The sequence below is a fragment of the Trichosurus vulpecula genome, chromosome 6 (genome assembly GCF_011100635.1).
Source record: "Trichosurus vulpecula isolate mTriVul1 chromosome 6, mTriVul1.pri, whole genome shotgun sequence".
Taxonomy (NCBI): Eukaryota; Metazoa; Chordata; class Mammalia; order Diprotodontia; family Phalangeridae; genus Trichosurus; species Trichosurus vulpecula.
The window spans coordinates 258946984-258966508 of NC_050578.1; the positions used below are offsets into that span (position 1 = coordinate 258946984).

The following is a 19525-nucleotide window of genomic DNA, read 5'->3' on the forward strand; positions in this document are numbered from 1 at the left end:
GGTCTGGCTTAGATCTGAAAAGGGGCAAGGACCCAGCCGGGGCAGCTGAAGTGAGGGAGGTTGCAAGAAATTGAGGGAAGGCTGTTCTGGGCCCTGGGATTGAGGGGACAAGTGGGTATCCCCCAGTGCCCACTTGTAGGACTGAATCCCCTGGGGAGCCCTCTGCCACTCCTTTGACTCCTGCCCTCCCTGGCTGTTCCAGAGCGGAGCGCCCTCTTCCTAGCAGGTGCATGGAGGCCTGAGCCTGGAGCTCAAGCTGTAGAGCCTTGGCAGGGAGTCATCTGCACAGATGTGAGCGATCCAGGTGGAGGCAAGAGAAGGCCAAGCACTGCCCCTCATGTACAGCAGGCACACCCAGCACAGGGAAGAAGTTCCAGGACCCAAAGAGTGCATCTTAAACCCCAGGTATGCCTGGGAGAGGGGGAATGGGGCAGTGCAAAGGCTGGCAGCCCACAGGCCTTGGGCAGCTGCCACATCTGCTGCTGCTGGCAGGAAGCCCCAGGAATCCAGGCAATTGCAGCAACAGCTGGGCACAGTCTCGTCCCAGATAAACAGCGAGTGAGCCAAGAGCCGCCTCTGCCAGCCCCAAGGCTGCTGTGCCAACCTCATGAGTGACCCTCCCTCTTCCTTCTATTGGCCAGGGCGAAACCAAGACACCAGAACCATTAGGGGAAAACAACCCCAACCACCTTTATTGTTACTACTTTTACCAGCAAGTCGGACAAATGAGTGGATCCCAGGCTTGCGGCCAGGGGGCTCCCCAGTCCTGTCAAGCGTAGTATTGCAAATTGGCTTTCTTCTTGGCCTGCACCTCCAGGATGCCCTCCATGTAGTCTTCATGGGTGAGTTCAGTGGCTCCCCGGCGAAGCGCAATCATTCCCTACAGCCGAGAGATGGCATCAGAGCCCAGGCCCCATGCTGCCCACATGGCTCTCGGTGCCTGCCCTAGCCTGGCAGGACAGCCAAGAGGCCCGCTCCCTCCCTCGGCTCAGAGCCCATCACACTCACAGCTTCCACGCACACAGCCTTGCACTGGGCCCCATTGAAGTCGTCGGTGCAGCGAGCCAGCTCCTCATAGTTCACATCAGGGCTGGGGAAGGAGAGGGAAGGCAGGCTGATCAGCCACTGAGCCCAGGGAGCTTGGACTTCCATCACCAACAAGGCAGTGATGCCAGACCCTGAAATCAGCCTACCCCAGAAGGTGCTGGCCCAGCCTCCCAGAGCTCTCTAGAAAAGGGAGGTCCCAGGTGCAAATACCTGCCCAGCATGATGGTGCCCCACTGGCCTCTGGCTCCACCCTCCCAGCACAGCCAGGGCAGGGGGATGCACTGGGCAGCTAGAGTCAGAGCTCATGCAGGACATACATGCAAGGGGCTGGGTGGGCATCAGGAAGCTCACTCTACACCAATGAGGAAGCACTAGGCCCCTGTGGAAGATCTCTATCATCTCCTCACCTCACATTCATCTTTCGGGAATGGATCTGCATGATTCTGGCTCGGGCTTCCTCATTGGGCATTGGGAACTCAATCTTGCGGTCCAGACGACCAGAGCGCAGCAAGGCGGGGTCCAGGATGTCGACCCTGTTTGTAGCAGCAATCACCTGGGGAAGAGGAGGCTCAGATGCATCATGGAGCTCAGCCAGGCCAAGGGCCCTTCTCTAGTCTCAGGTCTCCTGTTAGAGCCAAAGACAGACCACCTGTGGCCCACCCACCCTGACAGCCAACCTTGATGGCTAAGCCACAGGAAAGAGCCTTGGCTTCTTCAGACCAGCACGGTACCTTGACTTGGGTGTTAGGTTGAAATCCATCCAGCTGATTCAGGAGTTCTAGCATCGTCCTCTGAACTTCTCGATCTCCTGCCTTCTCACTGTCAAAGCTGGCAGTGGGAGAAACCATAGACAGAGCTGGTAAAGTGCTCCTGACAGAGTTCTTGGCCAATAAGGTAATCACCAGGAAGGGCTTAGCACAGTGCCTGGCACACAGTAGGCACTATGTAGTTAGCTATCATTATGGTGATGATCTCCCCCTGCCCAGAAGCAGCCTGTCTCCTTAGTCACCCCCAATCCCCAATCCTCTTTCAACCAGAGCAGAAGGCAGCTGCAATCCCGCAGCAGGTTCCTCTGGGCGGCCTGGGTCTCTGCACTGGATGGGAAGGTTGTCTAACCCATACTGCCTGTCCCAGCTCCTCTCCATGGAGATCTCTGGGTCAGAGCTGTTCCCCCAAGCCAACTCAAGAGTCAAGATCAGGGCTAAGGCCTTACCGCTTGGTTCCAATGGCATCCAGTTCATCAATAAAGATAATGGAGGGAGCTTTCTCTTTGGCCAATGCAAAGGCATCTCGGACAAGCTTTGCTCCATCCCCGATGAACATCTGTACCAGCTGGGGTCCAGCCAATTTCAGGAAGGTGGCCTAGATGAAGTGGAGGTAGAATCAAGGAGAAAATGATTGAGGTCTCCCAGTTCTGTGAATGATTTGGATTCCCATCCATTGCCTGTTCCCCATTCCCAGCCTCCAACAACTCCCTTAAAGGGAATATCCAGGTTGTGGGTCTAGCCAAGCCACTCACCTTGGTCTGGGCGGCACATGCGCGGGCTAGCAGGGTTTTTCCAGTACCTGGGGGTCCATACATCAGTACTCCCTTTGGAGGCTGGATCCCCAAATTCTCAAATTTCTCTTTATGGTTCATTGGCAACACAATAGCCTCTACCAGCTGCTCAAAGAAAGGACAAAGTAAATAAGAGGGCCCTCTGGGTTCATCCCCTTTACAGTTCAGTCTTTAACTCTTATACCTTCAACCACAGCCTGCATTTCTCTTACTTGGCTTCAGAGAATCACTGGCTATGACTCTTCTGGAATAAGAGATCTGAGTTCTAATCCTGGCTGTTGAGGAAGCTTAGGCAACTCCACCAACTTGTCTGGGTTGCAATTTCCTCATCTGTGAAATGAGGCATAGCCCCAGGGGCTGCCCCCTAGAAGGAAGTCCTGCCTCAATGGGACACTAATTATAAAGTGCCTTCTCCTGTGCAGGAGCAGCTACAGCTGCCCCCTGGAATCACAGTCACACTCACCTCCTGGATTTGTTTGTCCAAGCCTCCAATGTCACTGTATTGCTCTGTGGGCCTCTCATCCACCTCCATGGCCTTCACTCGGGAATCATACTCGGTGGGAAGGGTCTCCAGGATCAGGTAGGAGTCTTTATTTACTCCCTGAGGAGAAAGTACTGAGCACTTAGCTTTTCCTGGTGCCAAGAAAAATGGGCTGGGTGATGACTGGCAAAAGCCATGTGAGGCCCAAGCAGTGGGTTGACCCTCCAAAAGAAGGCCCTAAGGCAGGCTCTGATATGGCCAGGGCTAGGTTTCACAGGACCCCAGGGACCATGCTACAGAAATCATACAGGAATGAGCCCTTCCTAGGAGTCAAAGGTCACTCACCACCAGGTCTCCGGGTTTCAACTTCTCTGCATCTACCAAACCAATCACTGGCAGGAAATAGGTCTACGGATAGAGAAGAGGGAAAAAGAGTTTTTCAGCAGCCAATGGCTCCTACAAAGTCATCTGCTACTAGTTCCCAACCAGTGCTCCTGCTTAAGCCAACTACAGAGTCCTTGGCTCTCACCTGTCGGGTAGAGGTTTTGATCACAGCACATTTGCCCTTTCTCTGGGAGTCAAGGTCAATGTTTGCACCGTCTTCTTCTTGGTCATTGGGGTCAACATCTAGCAGCTGGGAAGAGGAAACTTGGTCAGAGCCCCCACCGCATGAGCTGTTCCCTCACTCCCTGAGCTAAGTACTACTTGGGCTCTAAGGACATTCCTAGCTATTACAGAGCAAGAAAGCCCCATTTCTTTATCACATAAAGTATTAATATCACAATCACCTGGGCATCAATGAGCAGATAAGCATTAGAGACAGGCTATATCTAACTCTGATGATCCCTTTCAAGGAGGGCCCCAAGACCTCAAGTACTTCTAACAGATTCCACCTTCCCTTTGAAGAGGGTGAGCGAGAGAACCCTCTTCCCAAGCTGACCCTGCCAGCCCTGCTCGCTGCCCACTCTTCCCTCCCACGCACACACACACCTCGATGACGTTGGAGACAAGGTAGGGCAGAGTCTTGTTCACTTTGATCTTCTCACTGTTTTCTTTGATCTTGTCCTTCATAGCCTGTAGCTCGTGTGTCACACGTAACACTTCACTTTTCATGATCTAGGACAAAGGCACAAATAGCTCAGCTCAGCGATGGGCTTCCTCCACCTCGGCTGGTTGAGCGATCCACTCCCAAACCCACCAGCCTTAAACTTCCGGGCTTCAGGAAGAAGAGCAAACCTGTTCTTCTCCTCTGGCTCTAAGCATAGGTGCCTCTGTGGAGACAGTTTGAGTCTATGCCTCTGCTACACAGAGCCCAGCACAACCCACACACTTTCAATGAGAAATGATTAAAAAAAAATGCCTCTGGGGAGATGGGGAGGAGAGAGAGGAAGAAGTGGAAGAAAAGCCCATCACAGGGTCTTTGATGCTGTGCTCAGGCTCAGGAACCCCTGGGAAAGACCAAAAAACCTTTGGTGGTTTCCTATGGCCTCCAAGATTTAAAGTCCTCCACAAGCCTCCTTTTACATTTTGTTTCCTATACTGGGTTTCAGCTACATTGGAACCCTTGTTGTTCCCCAAACAAAACCGGTCACCTTCTGCCTACATTCACTCACTTCTGTAGCTGAAACAGTCCCTCTGCAGGGCAGCCTGTGAAAATCTCTCATTTCACGTTAAGGCTGAGCTTGGGAACAGCCACCCCCTCCACACCCCCATGTTCCTCCCTCAAAGGGATTTCTTCCTGCTCCAGATTTCCCAGACCACTTGGTCTGTACTTCTCCATGGCTCCGGCACACTCTACCCTGTGTGGCCTCGTACACAGGTATCAGATCACTTGTACTGGACTAGAAACTACTGGAGCGGAAGAAGCCTTTCGTTTTTCATGCAAGGCTGACTGCAGTGCCTTGTACACAGTAGGCGCTCAGTACTGTTGGTTCAACTGAATCTACTGGAACAGGGAAAGGGTTCTCCAACAATGAGGCAGCCTGTGCCATACTGGCTACAATAGTGGACTTGGAGTCAGGAAGACCCGAATTCAAATCTAGCCTCAGCTAGCTGTGTGACCCTGGGCAAGTCATTTAACTTGTTTCCCTCAGTTTCCTTAACTGTAAAATGGGAACAGTCACAGCCCCTACCTCCCAGGGTTGACATGAATACAACACAAGATATTTTTAAGTGCTTTGCAAACTTTAAAGCATTACCAGCTGGTATTGGCATACTAGTGTTCCAAGTAGCTCTCTGGATAGAAGGACATCCCTTACCTTGATCTCACTGTCCAACAGACGAGTCCGTTGAATAATCTCCTCTGTGGACATTTTGAGCACTTCCTCCCCAATTCCATCTTGCTGTAAAGAAGCCATAAGATGTTGAGATTTAGAGCTAGAGAGAACCTTGGAGATCACTTAGTCCAATATTTTACAGATGAGAAAAATGATTTCCAGACATTAACAGGCAACGAATGGCACATCTCAGACCTCTGAGATACTATTCCTGGGTTTTCCCATTACGAAGGCTCCATTCTTTTTGTTTTTATTTATAGTTTCAAATTCTCTCCCTCCCTCCAGCTTCTCCACCATCCACTGGGGAGGCAGGAAATACAATAACCACTATAGATAAGAAGTCATGCAAAATGTATTTCCGCATCAGCCACGTTCTGAAAATGGGGGGAAAGCATGAAAAATAAAGGGGAAAAAAATGCTTGGATCTGTACTCTGGGTCTACCAGTTCTCTCTCTGGAGCATTTTGCATCATGAGGCCTCTAGAGCTGTGCACTGATCACAGTTACTAAGTCTTTCCCAGCTGATGAGCTTTACAACATTGAGTTACTATGTATGCTGCTCCCCTGGTTCGGCTCACTTCACTCTGCTTTAGTTCATACTTGTGCTTCTGACACCATCCTGCTCATCATTTCTTACAGCACAATAGTATTCCATTACCACAACTTGTTCAGCCCTTCCCCAACTGATGGGCATCCCCTCGATTTCCAATTCTTGGCCACCACAAAAAGAGCTGCTATAAATAATTTTGTACATTTGGGTCCTTCTTCTTTGTACTCTAAGGTAGAGGCCCAGTAGCAATATTACTGAAGGGAGGCAGTTTTGTAGACATTTGGGCAGAGCTCCAAATTGTTCTCCAGAACAGCTAGACCGGTTCACAGCTCATCGATAGTGCATTTGTGTCCCTGCTTTTCCACATCCCCTCCGCTACGTCATTTTCCTTTTTTGTCACATAGCCAATCTGATACGTGTAAGGTGGTACCTCAGAGTTGCTTTAATTTGAATTTCTCTAGTTATTAGTGATTAAGGACTTTTCTCATGACTATTGATAGCTTTAATTTCTACCTCTGTTCATATTCTTTGACCATTTATCAACTGGAGAATCGTTTCTATTTTGATGAATTTAACTCAGTTCTCTACGTACCTGAGAAATGAAACCTGTATCAGAGAAACTTGCTTACATTTTCCCTCATTTTCCTGTTCATTTTCTTTTAATTTTCGTTCCACTGGATTTGTTTATGCAAATTTTTAAAAAAATTTTATGTAATCACAGTCATCCATTTTACCTCTTGTTTGGTTATACTCTTCCCCTAGCCATAAACCTAAGAAGTAATTTCTTCCATGTCCCACTAATTTGCATATGATATCATCCTTTATGTTTCTTTCTCATATCTGTTTTAAGCTTTCTTGGTATGTGGTCAGAGATGCAGGTCTGTCGACTTTCTGCCAGACTGCTTTCCAGTTTTCCCAGCAGTTTTTGTCAAATCCTGAGTTCTTGTCCCAATAGCTGTGATCTTCTGGCTTTTCAGACACTAGGCTGCTCATTCGCTTCTGTGTATGTGGACCTAATCTCCTCCACTGACCCGCCTCTCTGTCTCTTAGCCAGCACTAGATTGTTTTGATGACAACCGCTCTGTAATATAGTTTTAGATCAGGCACCGCTAGGTTGGTCCCTTCTTTCTCTTTCTTCACCGATTCCCTTGACAGTCTTATCCTTTTCATTCCTCCAGATGAATTTTTGTTTTTATTTTTCTAGCTCTATAAGGTAACTCCTCAGTACTCTCATTGGTATGGCAAGGAATAAGCAAATTACCCAGGAGAAATTAATATTTCCCCAATTATTTAGATGTCTTAATTTGTGCGAAGAATACTTTGTAATTGTGTTCATATGGTTCTTGTGTGTATTTTGGCAAGCAGAATCCCAAGTATTTTATACTGTCTGCAGTTATTTTAAATGAAATTTCTCTCTCTCTTCTTTCAGAGTTTTGTTGATAACATACAGAAATGCTGATGATTTGTACGATTTTATTTTATATTGTATAACTTCGCTAAAGTTGATCATTGTTTCAATGTTTTTTACTTGACTCTCTAGTAGACTCCATTCTTAGTGAAATCAACCTTCGCTACCTTCCCATTTCTAACAGATCTAGGTTTACAGAATGCCAGAGCAGAGAGGGCCCTTAGTAAGCAGAATGTGAGCACTGGAAGGGACATGGGACCATCTAGTCCAGAAGGTCTAACCTGGGGTCCACAAACTTTACTCTGCTGACTGCATTGGCATGTCACTGTTTTTTGGGCAATCCCGTACATCTGCATCATGCATTTATGCAAAAGGAGTCCAGAGGATTCACCAACCTGCCAAAGGGGATGCAGTACAAAAGCTAGGAACTCCTGCTCTGAGAGGCTGACAGGTACCAGGTGCACTATCCTGCAGTAAGCCTGGCATTCTCCCTGCTGGCAATTCTGGGCTTTCCAACTACACGGGACCTCTTCCCTGTTGACAGTGCTTCACCCCCTAAATGTCTGGGCTCAACACGTCAATTCCCACAACTGCCTGTGCTGGAAGGGACCAGAATCTCTCATGTGGCTATGGAGACTTAGTGAATACGAGGGCTGGAAGGAATCTTAGAGGTAACAGTTCATTCTCCCCGTTTTATGGGTAGGAAATGGGAGGTCCCAAGAAGGCAAAAGGCTTAGCCAAGGACCCTCATATGCGCTATCAGAGCCAGGACCTGAGCCTGGTCCTTTGGTCCAAATCCATGCTGCCCCCCTCCATCTCTCCCTCCCCATTTTCTACATCCCCCTACCTAGTGGGCAGCTAGGTGGCACAGTGGATGGAGAGTTGGGCCTGAAGTCAGGAAGACCCATCTTCACGAGTTCAAATCTGGCCTTGGACATTTACTAGCTTCGTGAGCCTGGACAGGTCACTAAACCCCGTTTGCCTCAGTTTCCTCATCTGTCAAACAAGCTGGAGAAGGAAACAGCAAAGCGCTCCAGCGTCTCCCCAGACGGAGTCACGAGGAGTCAGACACGGCTGAACAACTTCATGCTGGTTCCTTCCGTCTTTGAATGCACCCAAGTCTTTCCCCATCCTCCAACAACCCTCACCAGAGCCCACCATGCCCTCTGAGAGGGAGATGACCACATGTGGCCTCAGGCTGGTGTCAGGCTACCTCTGACCTCATTCTTCTTCCTAGCTGCCCAGGACCCCGGATCCTCATCCTTCTTGCTCTCCTTGGGTGACCCCACACTAAGCTCCCTCACTGTGGGTCTTCCCCAGGGTGCCGTCCCCGCTCCAACTTCCAAGGGTTTCATTCTCTCTCAGCCAGTGAGATATTACCAGTGCCTGGCACACAGGAGGCGCTTAATAAATGCTTATTCTCTCCGTTTTCCAGCCCTAATCCCTTCTAGGGCCCAGTCCTGCGTGTTCATTTGCTGTGTTTGGTCCTGACGGTCTGAGACCCCGCTTGGGTTTTCCCAGCTGAGGCACTGGAGCGGTCTGCCTTTTCCTTCTCCAACTCCTGTGAGGCAAACAGGGCTAAGTGGCTCGCCCCGGGTCACACGGCTGGAAGCGTCCGGGGCCGGGTTTGACCCCAGGTGGCTCCACGCGGCTGACTCCTGCCCTGGGCCCTCTCCTCCTGGGCATCCTCCACATTTCCACCGGTGACTTTCCTTCCATTCACTCCCCTCCCCAGTGCATCCAGGACAAACGGGGACGCCTCTATTTGTCGCACCCTGTCTCTCCGGCCAAGCTGGTCTTCTTCCTCCCGGACGGCAGCGCATCTCCACGCCCCGGGTCTTTGCACTGGCCGTGCCTCCCTCGCCCCCCCGATCCCCGGGCTACTGGGGTGCCTCCCCACCCCCGCCCGGTCCGTCCCGGGCTATCTCGTACGGCCCCTCTGGTGGGGGCGCTGGGCAAGGGAAAAAGCTGGAGGCTGGGGCGCCCGCCCCCTTGGCCCCCAGATTATTCTCCAGCCCGGCGCCGCAAACAGCAGGCGCTTACTCGATGCTCACTCCCCGCCGACCCCGGCTCTACCTAGCGGCCCTACGCCCGCCTGGTCCACGCCGGCCCCCGCCTGGCCCCGCCTCCCCCCGGTCCCCACGGCGGCCCCCGCCTCGTCCCCCGCGGTTCCCTCCAGCTGGCCCGGACCGGCCCCGCCGCCTCTGCCGCCGCTCACCTCAGCCTCATCCCACACGGACGCCATCTTGTCCTGCCGAGTCACTGGGCCTCCACTTCCGGCCGCACATTCGACACTAGGCCGCGGGATTCCGTGGGGCGACGGACACGTGTGGGGATAAAGGCCCGGAGCCGAGCAGCGCCGCCTAGCCCGGCCTCCTGCCCCGCGGCCCGGGCAGCATCGGCGGCCTCCTTTAATAAGCCGACGCTAGGGCCGCGCGGCTCCGGCGAATCTGCGAAACCGTTCGGGGGAGGGGCGGGGGCGGGCAAAAGGAAACCGGAAGGGGCGCGGCGCCGGTCACGTGGCGCTGCTCCCGCCTTTGCCGCGTCCGTGCTTCCGGGAAGGGGAGGGTTCTTGGCCGTCATTGGCTCTGCCGGCGGCGGCGGCGTCAGAGTCGGAACCCGGCTACACTGCCTCGCGGCCTGTCGGGATTCGTAGTTCTCAGGGAGCCGTGGACAGCTCCCCAGAGGGAAGCGCTAGGGGGCAGGCCCTCCGGGAGGAGGGCTGGAGCAGTCCGGGAAGGCTGCCTGGAGGAGGCGGAGCCTGACCAGGATAATTGCAAACGAGCGCTTGAGAGAACTTGCTTCCACCTCCTGCTGGGGAGGAGACGCGCAACCTCGGGAAACACAACGGCCACGACCCCGTCCCGAACCAAGGCTCATGTTCCCATTTCACAGCCGAGCAGCCTCCCTAAGGAGCCGAAGAAGGTTCTGGAGCCACCCAGACCGAGGGATGGCACGGCATGCACACATGGCAGGGCGCACCAGTCACTCGTTAAGCATTGATTAAGCGCCTACTGTATGCCAGGCTAAGCTGCCCTCGAGGAGCCCCCAGTCGGATGGGGACGGCATCGAGCAAACATACAAGCTGAACAAAGCAAGCTATATGTCTGACGACCGAAAAAAACCCCAAGACATTTATTAAGCACCCCCTGTATGCCATGTAAGCCTGGGGATACAAAAAAAGGCAAAAGGCAGTCCCTGCCCCCAGGGAGGTTACATTCAAACTGGGAGACAACATGCAAACAACTAGACAAAGCAAGCTTCCTACAGGATAAATAGGAAATTGTTAAGAAAGCAAAGGCATTTGAATTCAGAGGGCTTGGGAAAGGCTTCCTGTAAAAGATGGTAAAAACCCATTTCAGGTATGGGCGACAGCCAAAGAAAATGCCCAGAGCCCAGATGAAGGAGCAGCCAGGAGGCCAGGGTCACTGGATAGAAGCCTGTAGGGAGGAAGGTGCAAGAAGATGAGCTGGGGATGAGGGTCTGGGTCGTGAAGGACTTTGAATGCCAAGCAGAGCATTTTGTGTTTGATCCTGGAGGAGTCAGGGAGCCACAGGAGTTTATTGAGGAAGGAGGTGACATGATCAGACCCACACTGGAGGAGAATCCCTTTGACAGCTAAATGGAGGCTGGATTGGAGCAGAGAGAGACTGGAGGCACCAGCAGCTGTTGTAGGAGTCCAAGCTGGAGGGGAGGAGGGCCTGCACCAGGGTGGGGACTGTGTCGGAGGAGAGATGCTGCAGAGGTGAAAGCCATGCACCAGGTGGGAGGGCAAGGAGCAGAGCTCTCTGGTCAGGGTTTTCCACAGGCCCCCAAAGGGCTCTCTCACTCTCTGCTATCTCGCTGAACAGGCCCATGAGCCCCTTCTTTCTTCTTGAGGCCTCTCTCCTTATCATTCCGACACTGAGGAAAGTTGGGCGGCTCCCCGCAAGGGGCAGGCAAACAGGTTTCTGCCCGGGGCTAATCTTTTTTATACAATTTTGAGTTCCAAGTTCTCTCTCTCCTTCCCTCCCCTCCCCCTTTCCCTAAGACAGTAAGCACTTTGAAATAGGTTATAATGTGCACAAGCTATTTCCGTATCACTCACGTTGTGAAACAGTTTGCAATAAAAAATTATAGTTTGCAAAACTATACACACACATGCACATACACATGCACACGTGCGCGCGCACACACACGAAGGTAGTATGCTTTGACCTGCATTCAGACTCCCGTCAGTTCTTTCTCTGGATGTGAAACCCGTTTTTCATCACTAGTCTTTTGGAATCATCTTCGATCGTTGCTGAGAAGAGCCAAGTCATTCCCAGTTGATCATCATCATACACTGTGTACAATGATGTGGTTCTGCTCACTTCACTCTGCATCAGTTCATGTAAGTCTTCCCAGGTTTTTCTGAAGTCGGCCTGCTCCTCATTTCTTATAGCACAACAGCATTCTATTCATTCATATCCCACCAATTGTTCAGCCATTCCCCAACTGATGGACATCCCCTCAATTTCCAGTCCTTGGCCACCACAAAAAGAGCTGCTAGAAATACTTTTGTACATGCAGGTCCTTTTCCCTTTTTATGATCTCTTTGGAAACAGACCCAGTAGTGGTATTGCTGGGTCAAAGGGTCTGCAGCTTGACTGCCCTCTGGGCATAAGTCCAGGGAAAGCCCGTTAGGTTGCATGGTGGATAGAGTGTTGGACCTGGCATCAGAAAGACCTGAGTTCAAGTCCAGTCTCATCCAGCCTACCTGTGTGATCTTGGCAGCTCACTTAACCTGCCTACCTCAGTTTCCCCATCCCCACTTGTGAATGGAGGTAATAACAGCTGCTACTTCTCCAGGTTGTTGAGAGGACAAAATGAGATATATTTATCAAGTATTCTGCAAACCTTAAAGTGCTACGCAAATGCTAGATGGCTATTATAATAATCTTGCCCCTTGAACCTCCCAGAGCATTCTTATTCTGGCAAACTTTGTATGCAATACGTAAGTATTAGTACAGATAAAATGGGTATTAGAGGTAATAGAGCAGAGAGAATGCTGGGCTTAGTCAGGAAGAGCTGGTTTTCAGAACCTGCCTCTGACAGTACCTGTGCAAGCCCAAGCAAGTGAATTCACCTTTACGTGCCTCTCAGGTAACTTCCTGGGATTCATCTAGGTCATAGACCAACTGCCTTCTGTGTTGGTAGAAGGCATTTCCACACTAGGAGTGCCTGGCACACAGTAGGTGTTTAATAAAAGCTTACTACTTTCCTATACTGAGATCTTTGTTGTATTATGTAATATTTGAGGTTCTAATTAGTATGTTGTCTCTACTATAGTGTGTACTTCTCAAAATCAGGGACAAGTTTTAGCCACACTTTGTATTTTTCTCAACATCTAGCATATTGCTTTGCACACAGTAGGTGCTTAATGTTTGTTGAATGAATACTTTGGGACAGGTTCACAAACCAACCTCATCAATACATAACTTTCAAAAAAAATACATAACTTTCCTCATAACCCACCCAATACGTGTCTTAGTCATAGGATGTTAAGACTTAGTCAGACCTGGGTAGAAATGACTGACTTGAATTTTTCTGTAAAGGATACACTAGATTTACTCAGAGCTGGATAGAAATGATTTATTTTTTATTTTTCTATAAAGAACAGAATACAGACAAGTGGAGGGTGAGCAGCAGGGGCTGGTTGGAATCATTTGGGTAGCAGTGGGGATGGGGGAGGAAGGGCTGCTTCTTGCCTGATGCCTGATACACTGGCCCAAGGCTAGGCAAGCCTGACAAAGAAAGAATCCCAAGTAGTTGGATGTTCTAGTGGGGGAAGTCAGGCAGCCAATCCCAGGGTTGAGCATGACAGCAGGGGGTGTAAGGCAGTCCTCAAGCCAGGAAAGGGGCAGATAACCCCAGTTACTGCTACCGCCACAGACAGGAATGTGGCCTTCAGAATGCTAACTTTCCCCCTAGATGGGAATGGGTCCAAGGGCCACCTGGAAGTGGGGTGATACAGGGGAACGGGAACAAAGGTGGGGTTAAGTAAAGGACAGAAACATGGCAGCCAGGAAGGCAGCAGCCAGGAATGCTAGAGGACAGGGTGAGGACAGGGGGGATGGACGATGAAGCTGGACTCTTCTGGGTCACTTCCAAAACAAAGCTAACCTGTGGAAATCAAGGGGAAAACCCCGATGACAACGTGGCTTTGGCAAAGTTCACATAAGGAGGGCTCTTAGTAGGCGAATGATGGTGAGGTCCCACGGGGCAAGGAAATCCTCAGCAGGTCCAGGACTTCAGCACAGCCAGGCAGATGAGTGAGGCCTCGGCAGTAACGGGGAGGAAGAGGGAAGGAGGAAGGGACCCGTGTGCACCCAGAGTCTGGCTTAGAGCAGTTCTCCCTCAGGCCACTTCCAGGAGTGGAGCAGGGCATCAGGCCCTCATCACACAAAGCCTGGCTTCATGGAGGAGCGGCGGCAATTGGGGCAGCTCTGGGTCCCGTTGTTTTGCAGGCACCTTTAGGGGGGCAAAGTGGATTTCTCATGGCCCGGCTGCTCACCTCCCCCAATCATACACTGCCACCCTTGAACTTCTTCATGACCTTACCCTTCCGCTGCCCATCTCCAGGGGCCCATTCTCATCGAGAATAAACCTTAATCCTCCCCTGGAGAACATAAAGGTCTGGTCAGCTTGGTGCTCTGGGGTCACATGGTGACGTCTCTCCCTCTGAAATGCTGTCTTGGCTACTGCTTGTGCCCTTCACACGGCCCTTTTAAGAATGCCATCATGTCTATAATGATCTACACATGTCTAGATTCCTGGAAGGCAGGGACCGTTTCTCTATTCCTTGGTAGCCCCCCACTTCCCTACACAGAATAGGACCTCAGTCAGTGTTCAGGAAGGGCAGCAGGTGAAGAAAAATGGATGCAGAGGTCAAGGTGGGAGCTAAGGCCCAAGGAACCTGGGGGCCTACAAATGATAACCTCCTGGGAGTCCAGAAATATAGCAAGAACCAAACTGATGCAAAGGTGAGGGAGGCATCAGCATTCAGGCACTCCCCACCGTGGCTGTGGGTGCCAGCCAGCCCAGGCACCAGAAAAGGCATTCCCTGACAATGTTTCAGCAGAACTGTCCTGACAGACGTGCCCTTGCCCTGGTCCTGAGCCCGTCTGGTGCCAGCAGCACCATGCTCCCTATTGGTCCTAGCTGCCAGGTGCAGACGCTCCACCAGCACCACTCGGGCGACCTCCTCCAACCCTTTACCTGAGGTGGAAGAAGTGGGAGCAAGGCAGGGCCTGCAGCCGGTTGTTCCTCTCGCCAATGGACTCCCCACAGAGCCCACAGTATAGCTCTGTCTCCTCTACACACTCATGGAAACGCACGACGTGAGCCCGGAGCTCCCGCTGCTGCCCCCTGCTCCGATAGATGCCCTCGCTCAGGCAGTGGAGCTTCAGTTGACTTAACTGGGTACAGAGAGGAGAGGGCCACATGGGGGCAGGTAGAGGAAAGGACACCAGATTGATATGGGGGCCAGTCAGGAGCTTCCCTCAACCTCAGTGGTGACAGATTATAAAAACTGCCACTGGTGCCCCCTACCCCCTTTAGTAGTTACCCAATGACACTGCACAAGGAGCAGCAGCTAGGGGACTAAGAGAGGGTCTCACCAGACGGGGAAGGGGTTTAGACAGATCTGATGTTTAATGGGTTGACAGTGAAGGAGACCCTCCGTCTCCCCACCCCAACCCCCCACCATGGTCACCTCATCTTAAAGTGTTAAGGGTGCTGAGACAGGACAAAGTTACTGCCAGCGCTAATGTGTTATGCTCCCTATTCTAACTCAATTTCTCATGGCCCGGCTGGTGTTGATTGTGAAAGAGGTGGGAAGGGTTCTAGATCAGAGGGAAGGGGCCAGGCTTACCTTGTTCCCCAGTCCCTCAGCCAGATCCTGGGCCTTTTCAATGACATCTAAAGCCTGAGCAGAGGTTCAAAGAAAGAGATTTAAGACAGCCAACTCAGGCCAAAGGCCAAAGAACTTCAGAGTGGGAAGGGATTTCTGCAACCATCAACTCCAACTCATACCTGCTCAAGAATCCCTCCTCAATGCCCACCCCCCTGCCCCAGCCACAAGATGTCATCTGTCTCCTCTGTTAGAAGGCTTTCAGGAATGGGGAGAGTAACTGTAACGTAGCCTAGATGGTCTGCCTTTGGATAGCTCCAACTGGTCACCGATGCCCCCTAGTTCTTCAGCGTCTGAGGAGGCAATTTATTTGGGCTGGGGGACCCAGAATCACCAAAGTCAGCTATTAGTTCCTTACCATAGGTCTCTCCTCCCTACGGGCTTTTTGTTTTCTTTTCAAACCAAAAAGTGATTTTCTTTGGCAGAGAAAATGAAATACAAATCGAACAGCTCTCTCTTCTCGCCAGCATCTTAATTGTTGGTGCCTTTTCTTGGTCCTCATGGTCCCCAACCTTTCTGTAACATCCTGCTTAAACATGAGAATCTTCAGAGTCTCTTTTGGGCCCTTGTCTCTTCTTTCTCCATACAGTCTTTCTCTTAGCGATCTCACTGACTCTTCCGAGTTCCTGTATCACCTAGCTGTGGATGATTCTCCAATGTGTATCAGTCTCCTTACCTGTCCTTCTCCTTCTCCCTACCTATCGATAGATGCAAACTCCATGAACTCTGGCTCCCTAACTGCCTGTGAGGTGTGTCCATAATCCCATATCAAAGCCAACTTGTACAAAGCCGAATGAATCCCACTCCTCCTTGCCCCCACTTGAGGGCAGGACTGCAGAGCAGAAAGGGCGCTGCTTTGGCCATTAGAGAATGGAAGTTTGGACAATGGCTCTTCTGTCTCCCATCCCACGCTACCTTGCATATCATTTATTTGTGGAACGTTCTGTGCACCCTTACTACCACATAAACTCCTTGTGGGCAGAGATAGGGGTCTTTTACTTCACCTTTTATCATTCTTAGGGTCTAGCAAAAACACCTTGCACATGTGCCCCTAAAAATGTTGGAAATATTGAAAGGAAAAGAGCCTGGATTGACCCCCTTACTGCCTTTCTGGGTACACTGAGGCTAGGCCACAGGAGGGCCAATATCTGGTCAGGCGCTATTAGGAGGAGGAGAGAGAGGAGTCTGAGGTGAGGGTATGAGAATAGGGGACAATCCTCACCTTCTCTGGCTCCTTCTTGGTCACCCAGCACTTGGCCAAGCCCAGCAGGACGTGCACCTGCCCCAGTCGGTTCCCGATCTCCGTCATGATACTCATGGCAGAATCATACCTGGGGAAGGCTGTCTGTGGGTTGGGGTGGGGAGGTAGGAGGGAGCAGGGAGATAATTGGGATCAGGTCCACTTCTTCCCCATCAGCAAACCCTAGGATCCATTTTCCTTCTCAGTGATTCTGGCCTCCCCATCGAGGGCCCTTCCGGACTCAGCTATCTTACCTCCAAGTCTCGGCGGCTCCGGTGGATATCAGCAAAACAGAGGAGACAGAGAGCCTGGAGAGGCCGGTCCCCGTGCTGGAGGGCAATCTTCATGGACTCCTGAGAGGCAAAGTCCCTCAATCCAGCATCCCCCCTCATCCCCAGGCCAATAAGGACGAGGCAGGGGGAAAGCCCACCAAACAGCCTCCCTCCCCTGGTCCCAGTCCCACCTCACAGCATTCCATGGAGTCAGCCAGGTGCCCTAGCTTCCGATAGGCCACCGCCATGTGGTACTGACTCATGGCGCGGTACTTGAGGCTCCACCCCTTGCCATAGTCATTCACCAGCTCGGCAGCTTTGCAGGGGAAGAACAGAGCTTTCTCGTAGTCCTGGAGCCGGAGAGGGCAGGCACAGGGTATAAATGGGGGTGGCCTGGCTTGGCTAAAGTTTCAGGGGCAGGGTAGGAGGAGGAACCTTACAATAGCCAGTCAGAGGCCATCTAGGCCTAACACTGTCCTTCCCAACCCAGATCAGGGGGACCATCTCTAAGAAGGTGTAGGGTCCAGGATGTATCACATTCTTTGTGTCCCTCCCTACCACACTGTTTTCGGAGGGAAACCAAATTAAAATGAACAGAAGGGCAGCCTTGAAGGAAGGAGGACTATCTGAAAAGGGTAACTTGCATCTTAAGGTGTGTAGATTCTAAGGCCTTGTTGTCAAGCAGTCAATCTGAGCTGGTGATGATATGCATCCAGTCCTTGTCCAGCACCAGCTAGCCCAGGGGAAGCTCCATTTGCCCCTTGCCAGGTAAGCAGCCTTCCCCCGGGGACAAGCCCCAGACTGTGACCTAGAAGCATGCTGCCTGAAGAATGGCTCACCTTGCTTTGCCCACTTCAGTAAGTCCTCATTCACTCTGCATCTAAGGGGAGTGCCCTCCCACCCCACAGCCTGCCCCTGTCTTGACCTGGTCAGGACACCACACACCTTGACCTGGGAGTAGAAGTTGCCCAGGCTGCAGCAGACCCGACACTCCAACATCTTATCGTCATTGTTGTGCGCATAGCGAAGGGCCTTCTCGAAGCTCTCCAGGGCCTTCTGGAAGAGGCTAAGGCCCAGAAAGGCATTGCCCATGCTCAGGCTGACCTGCCCATTGAGTTGGTGGCCCACCCGGGTACCCTGCATGTTGAGGCAGGTCTTACAGTAGGAGATGGTCTTCTGGAATTCACACAGCTTTTCATTGCTTCGGGCTAGGTTCAGGTAACTCTCCATGAGGCAGTCAGCATCTTCTAATTCGCGGGCTGTGTCGATCTGCACCACGGCAAACTGCCACATAGACCCTGCCCTCAGACGAGACCCTACAGGCTCAACCTCCGGGTAGCTCAGGGCCCAGCGCCACTGAGGAGGGGAATATAACCCAGTGGAAGCAGGGACCCATGAGGGCAGGGCCAAGCAAGGTGAGATAGGCTGGGCGGGTAGGGATCTGGTTTGAAGCTGAGGAAGGGGGAGATCAAGTAGATACACCCCCAATTCTAATTCACACCTCCTTCAGGGGAGGGAGATAGAAAAGGAAAACTTCTGCTGTGGGCTCCCTGAAACATCATGATTTTCCTTGATTTCAGCACCTCTCCTCCCACAGGCCCACCACTCCTAGGCCTATTTACTAACCTGACCCGTACCAAATTGAGCTCAGAGGTACATAGCCCAAGGGCCCAAGGCTAGCGCTTTGGCTCGCTCCGAATATTGTGCTTTCCGTGTAGCCCAGTGGTGGGGATAGAGGGGGTGCCAACTCTGCCCTGCCTCAAAGAAGACCCTCCTTACCTTCAGCATATCCTTGTAACGGCCCATTTCTGAGTGTGCGGTGACCAAGCAGCCCAGCACTCGGAACCTGCCTACAAGGTCCGTGCTCTTCTCCAGCATCCTCATCCACACCTGCAGGGCCTTCTCTGTCTGGTTGGACTGGTAGAGCTGAAGGCCCTTCTCAATCTGTTGTTTTGACTGGTCCTGCCCCATCTCCAGCTATGCCCCGCCCCCAATCCCACCCCTAAGTGATCAGAAAGAGTAGCCGTCCCTCAGTGAAGAGTGGAACCAGCTAGCCCAAAGCCCAGCACCATAGATAATCTCAACTCCCAAGCCCCCTAGGCACACATCTCCTGTGATATGGTAGAGTCAGCTTCCCCCCAGCTAACGAAACAAAGGACTGAGAGGCAGCAGAGGGAACCTGGGTGAGCAACGGAGCTCCTCCAGCCCCCACCCTGCCTGCAGCTGTCCCTGCCAGTCCAGGCCACATGGCCAGCCAAGAATGTCAGCTCCAAGGTCATACACCACCCTCCCCACCCCTGCTGCCAGTGAAGCAGCTTCCTCCGAGGCCTTGGTCAATGCTCAATGCTGACAACCAGTGAGACCCTGCTGACCAGAGATGCCTTTCTGCAGTAAGCCTGACCCAGAATCCCTGACCCCTTCTTAGGAGGCCTCCTTCCCTCCACTTCCCCTCACCTAGGTTCAGAGGCAGAAGGGAAAACAAGTGGGGACAGGGCAGTGTCTAGTGGAACTTTAGAGACGGGGGAGAAGGGGCAGTTGGGAAGCTTCACTGAGTCACAAGAACGGGGAGAGGGACCAAGGAGAGCTGGGCTGAGTCAAGGAAGTCAAACTTAGGTAGGTGACATAGATCTTGGCTATGCAGACAGCCAAGGGGCCCAGTGGAAAGTGCAGGACTTGGAAGTCATAAAGGCCAGGGCTTAATAATGCTTCTGCCCCTCACCGGCTGGACAGCTTTGGCACCCACGTCACCAGCACTGGTCTC

The 19525-nt window shown here is 52.0% G+C and overlaps 2 protein-coding genes across 3 annotated transcripts; both read right to left on the bottom strand.

The window, feature by feature from the left end:
- Window positions 1–665: 665 nt before the first annotated feature.
- On the bottom strand, window positions 666–9852 carry PSMC3 (proteasome 26S subunit, ATPase 3). The gene is made up of 12 exons (XM_036764776.1): window positions 9538–9852; window positions 5345–5428; window positions 4077–4202; window positions 3616–3720; window positions 3432–3494; window positions 3069–3206; window positions 2567–2710; window positions 2261–2409; window positions 1779–1875; window positions 1455–1600; window positions 1009–1090; window positions 666–880 (listed from the first exon to the last, which is right to left on the bottom strand). The coding sequence occupies exons 1-12, from the start codon at window positions 9562–9564 to the stop codon at window positions 770–772; spliced, it is 1272 nt and encodes a 423-aa protein (XP_036620671.1). The 5' UTR covers window positions 9565–9852; the 3' UTR covers window positions 666–769.
- A 3066-nt stretch (window positions 9853–12918) lies between these two features.
- RAPSN (receptor associated protein of the synapse) lies at window positions 12919–18735 on the bottom strand. 2 transcript variants are annotated; one of them, XM_036764478.1, is made up of 8 exons: window positions 18544–18735; window positions 17710–18048; window positions 16956–17114; window positions 16747–16845; window positions 16475–16597; window positions 15214–15267; window positions 14559–14758; window positions 12919–13811 (listed from the first exon to the last, which is right to left on the bottom strand). In XM_036764478.1, exons 1-8 carry the CDS (start codon window positions 18733–18735, stop codon window positions 13739–13741), a joined length of 1239 nt encoding a protein of 412 aa, XP_036620373.1. In that variant the 3' UTR covers window positions 12919–13738. The 2 variants fall into 2 exon arrangements, with proteins under 2 accessions (XP_036620373.1, XP_036620374.1); XM_036764479.1 differs by lacking the exons at window positions 15214–15267; window positions 16475–16597.
- Window positions 18736–19525: the final 790 nt, after the last annotated feature.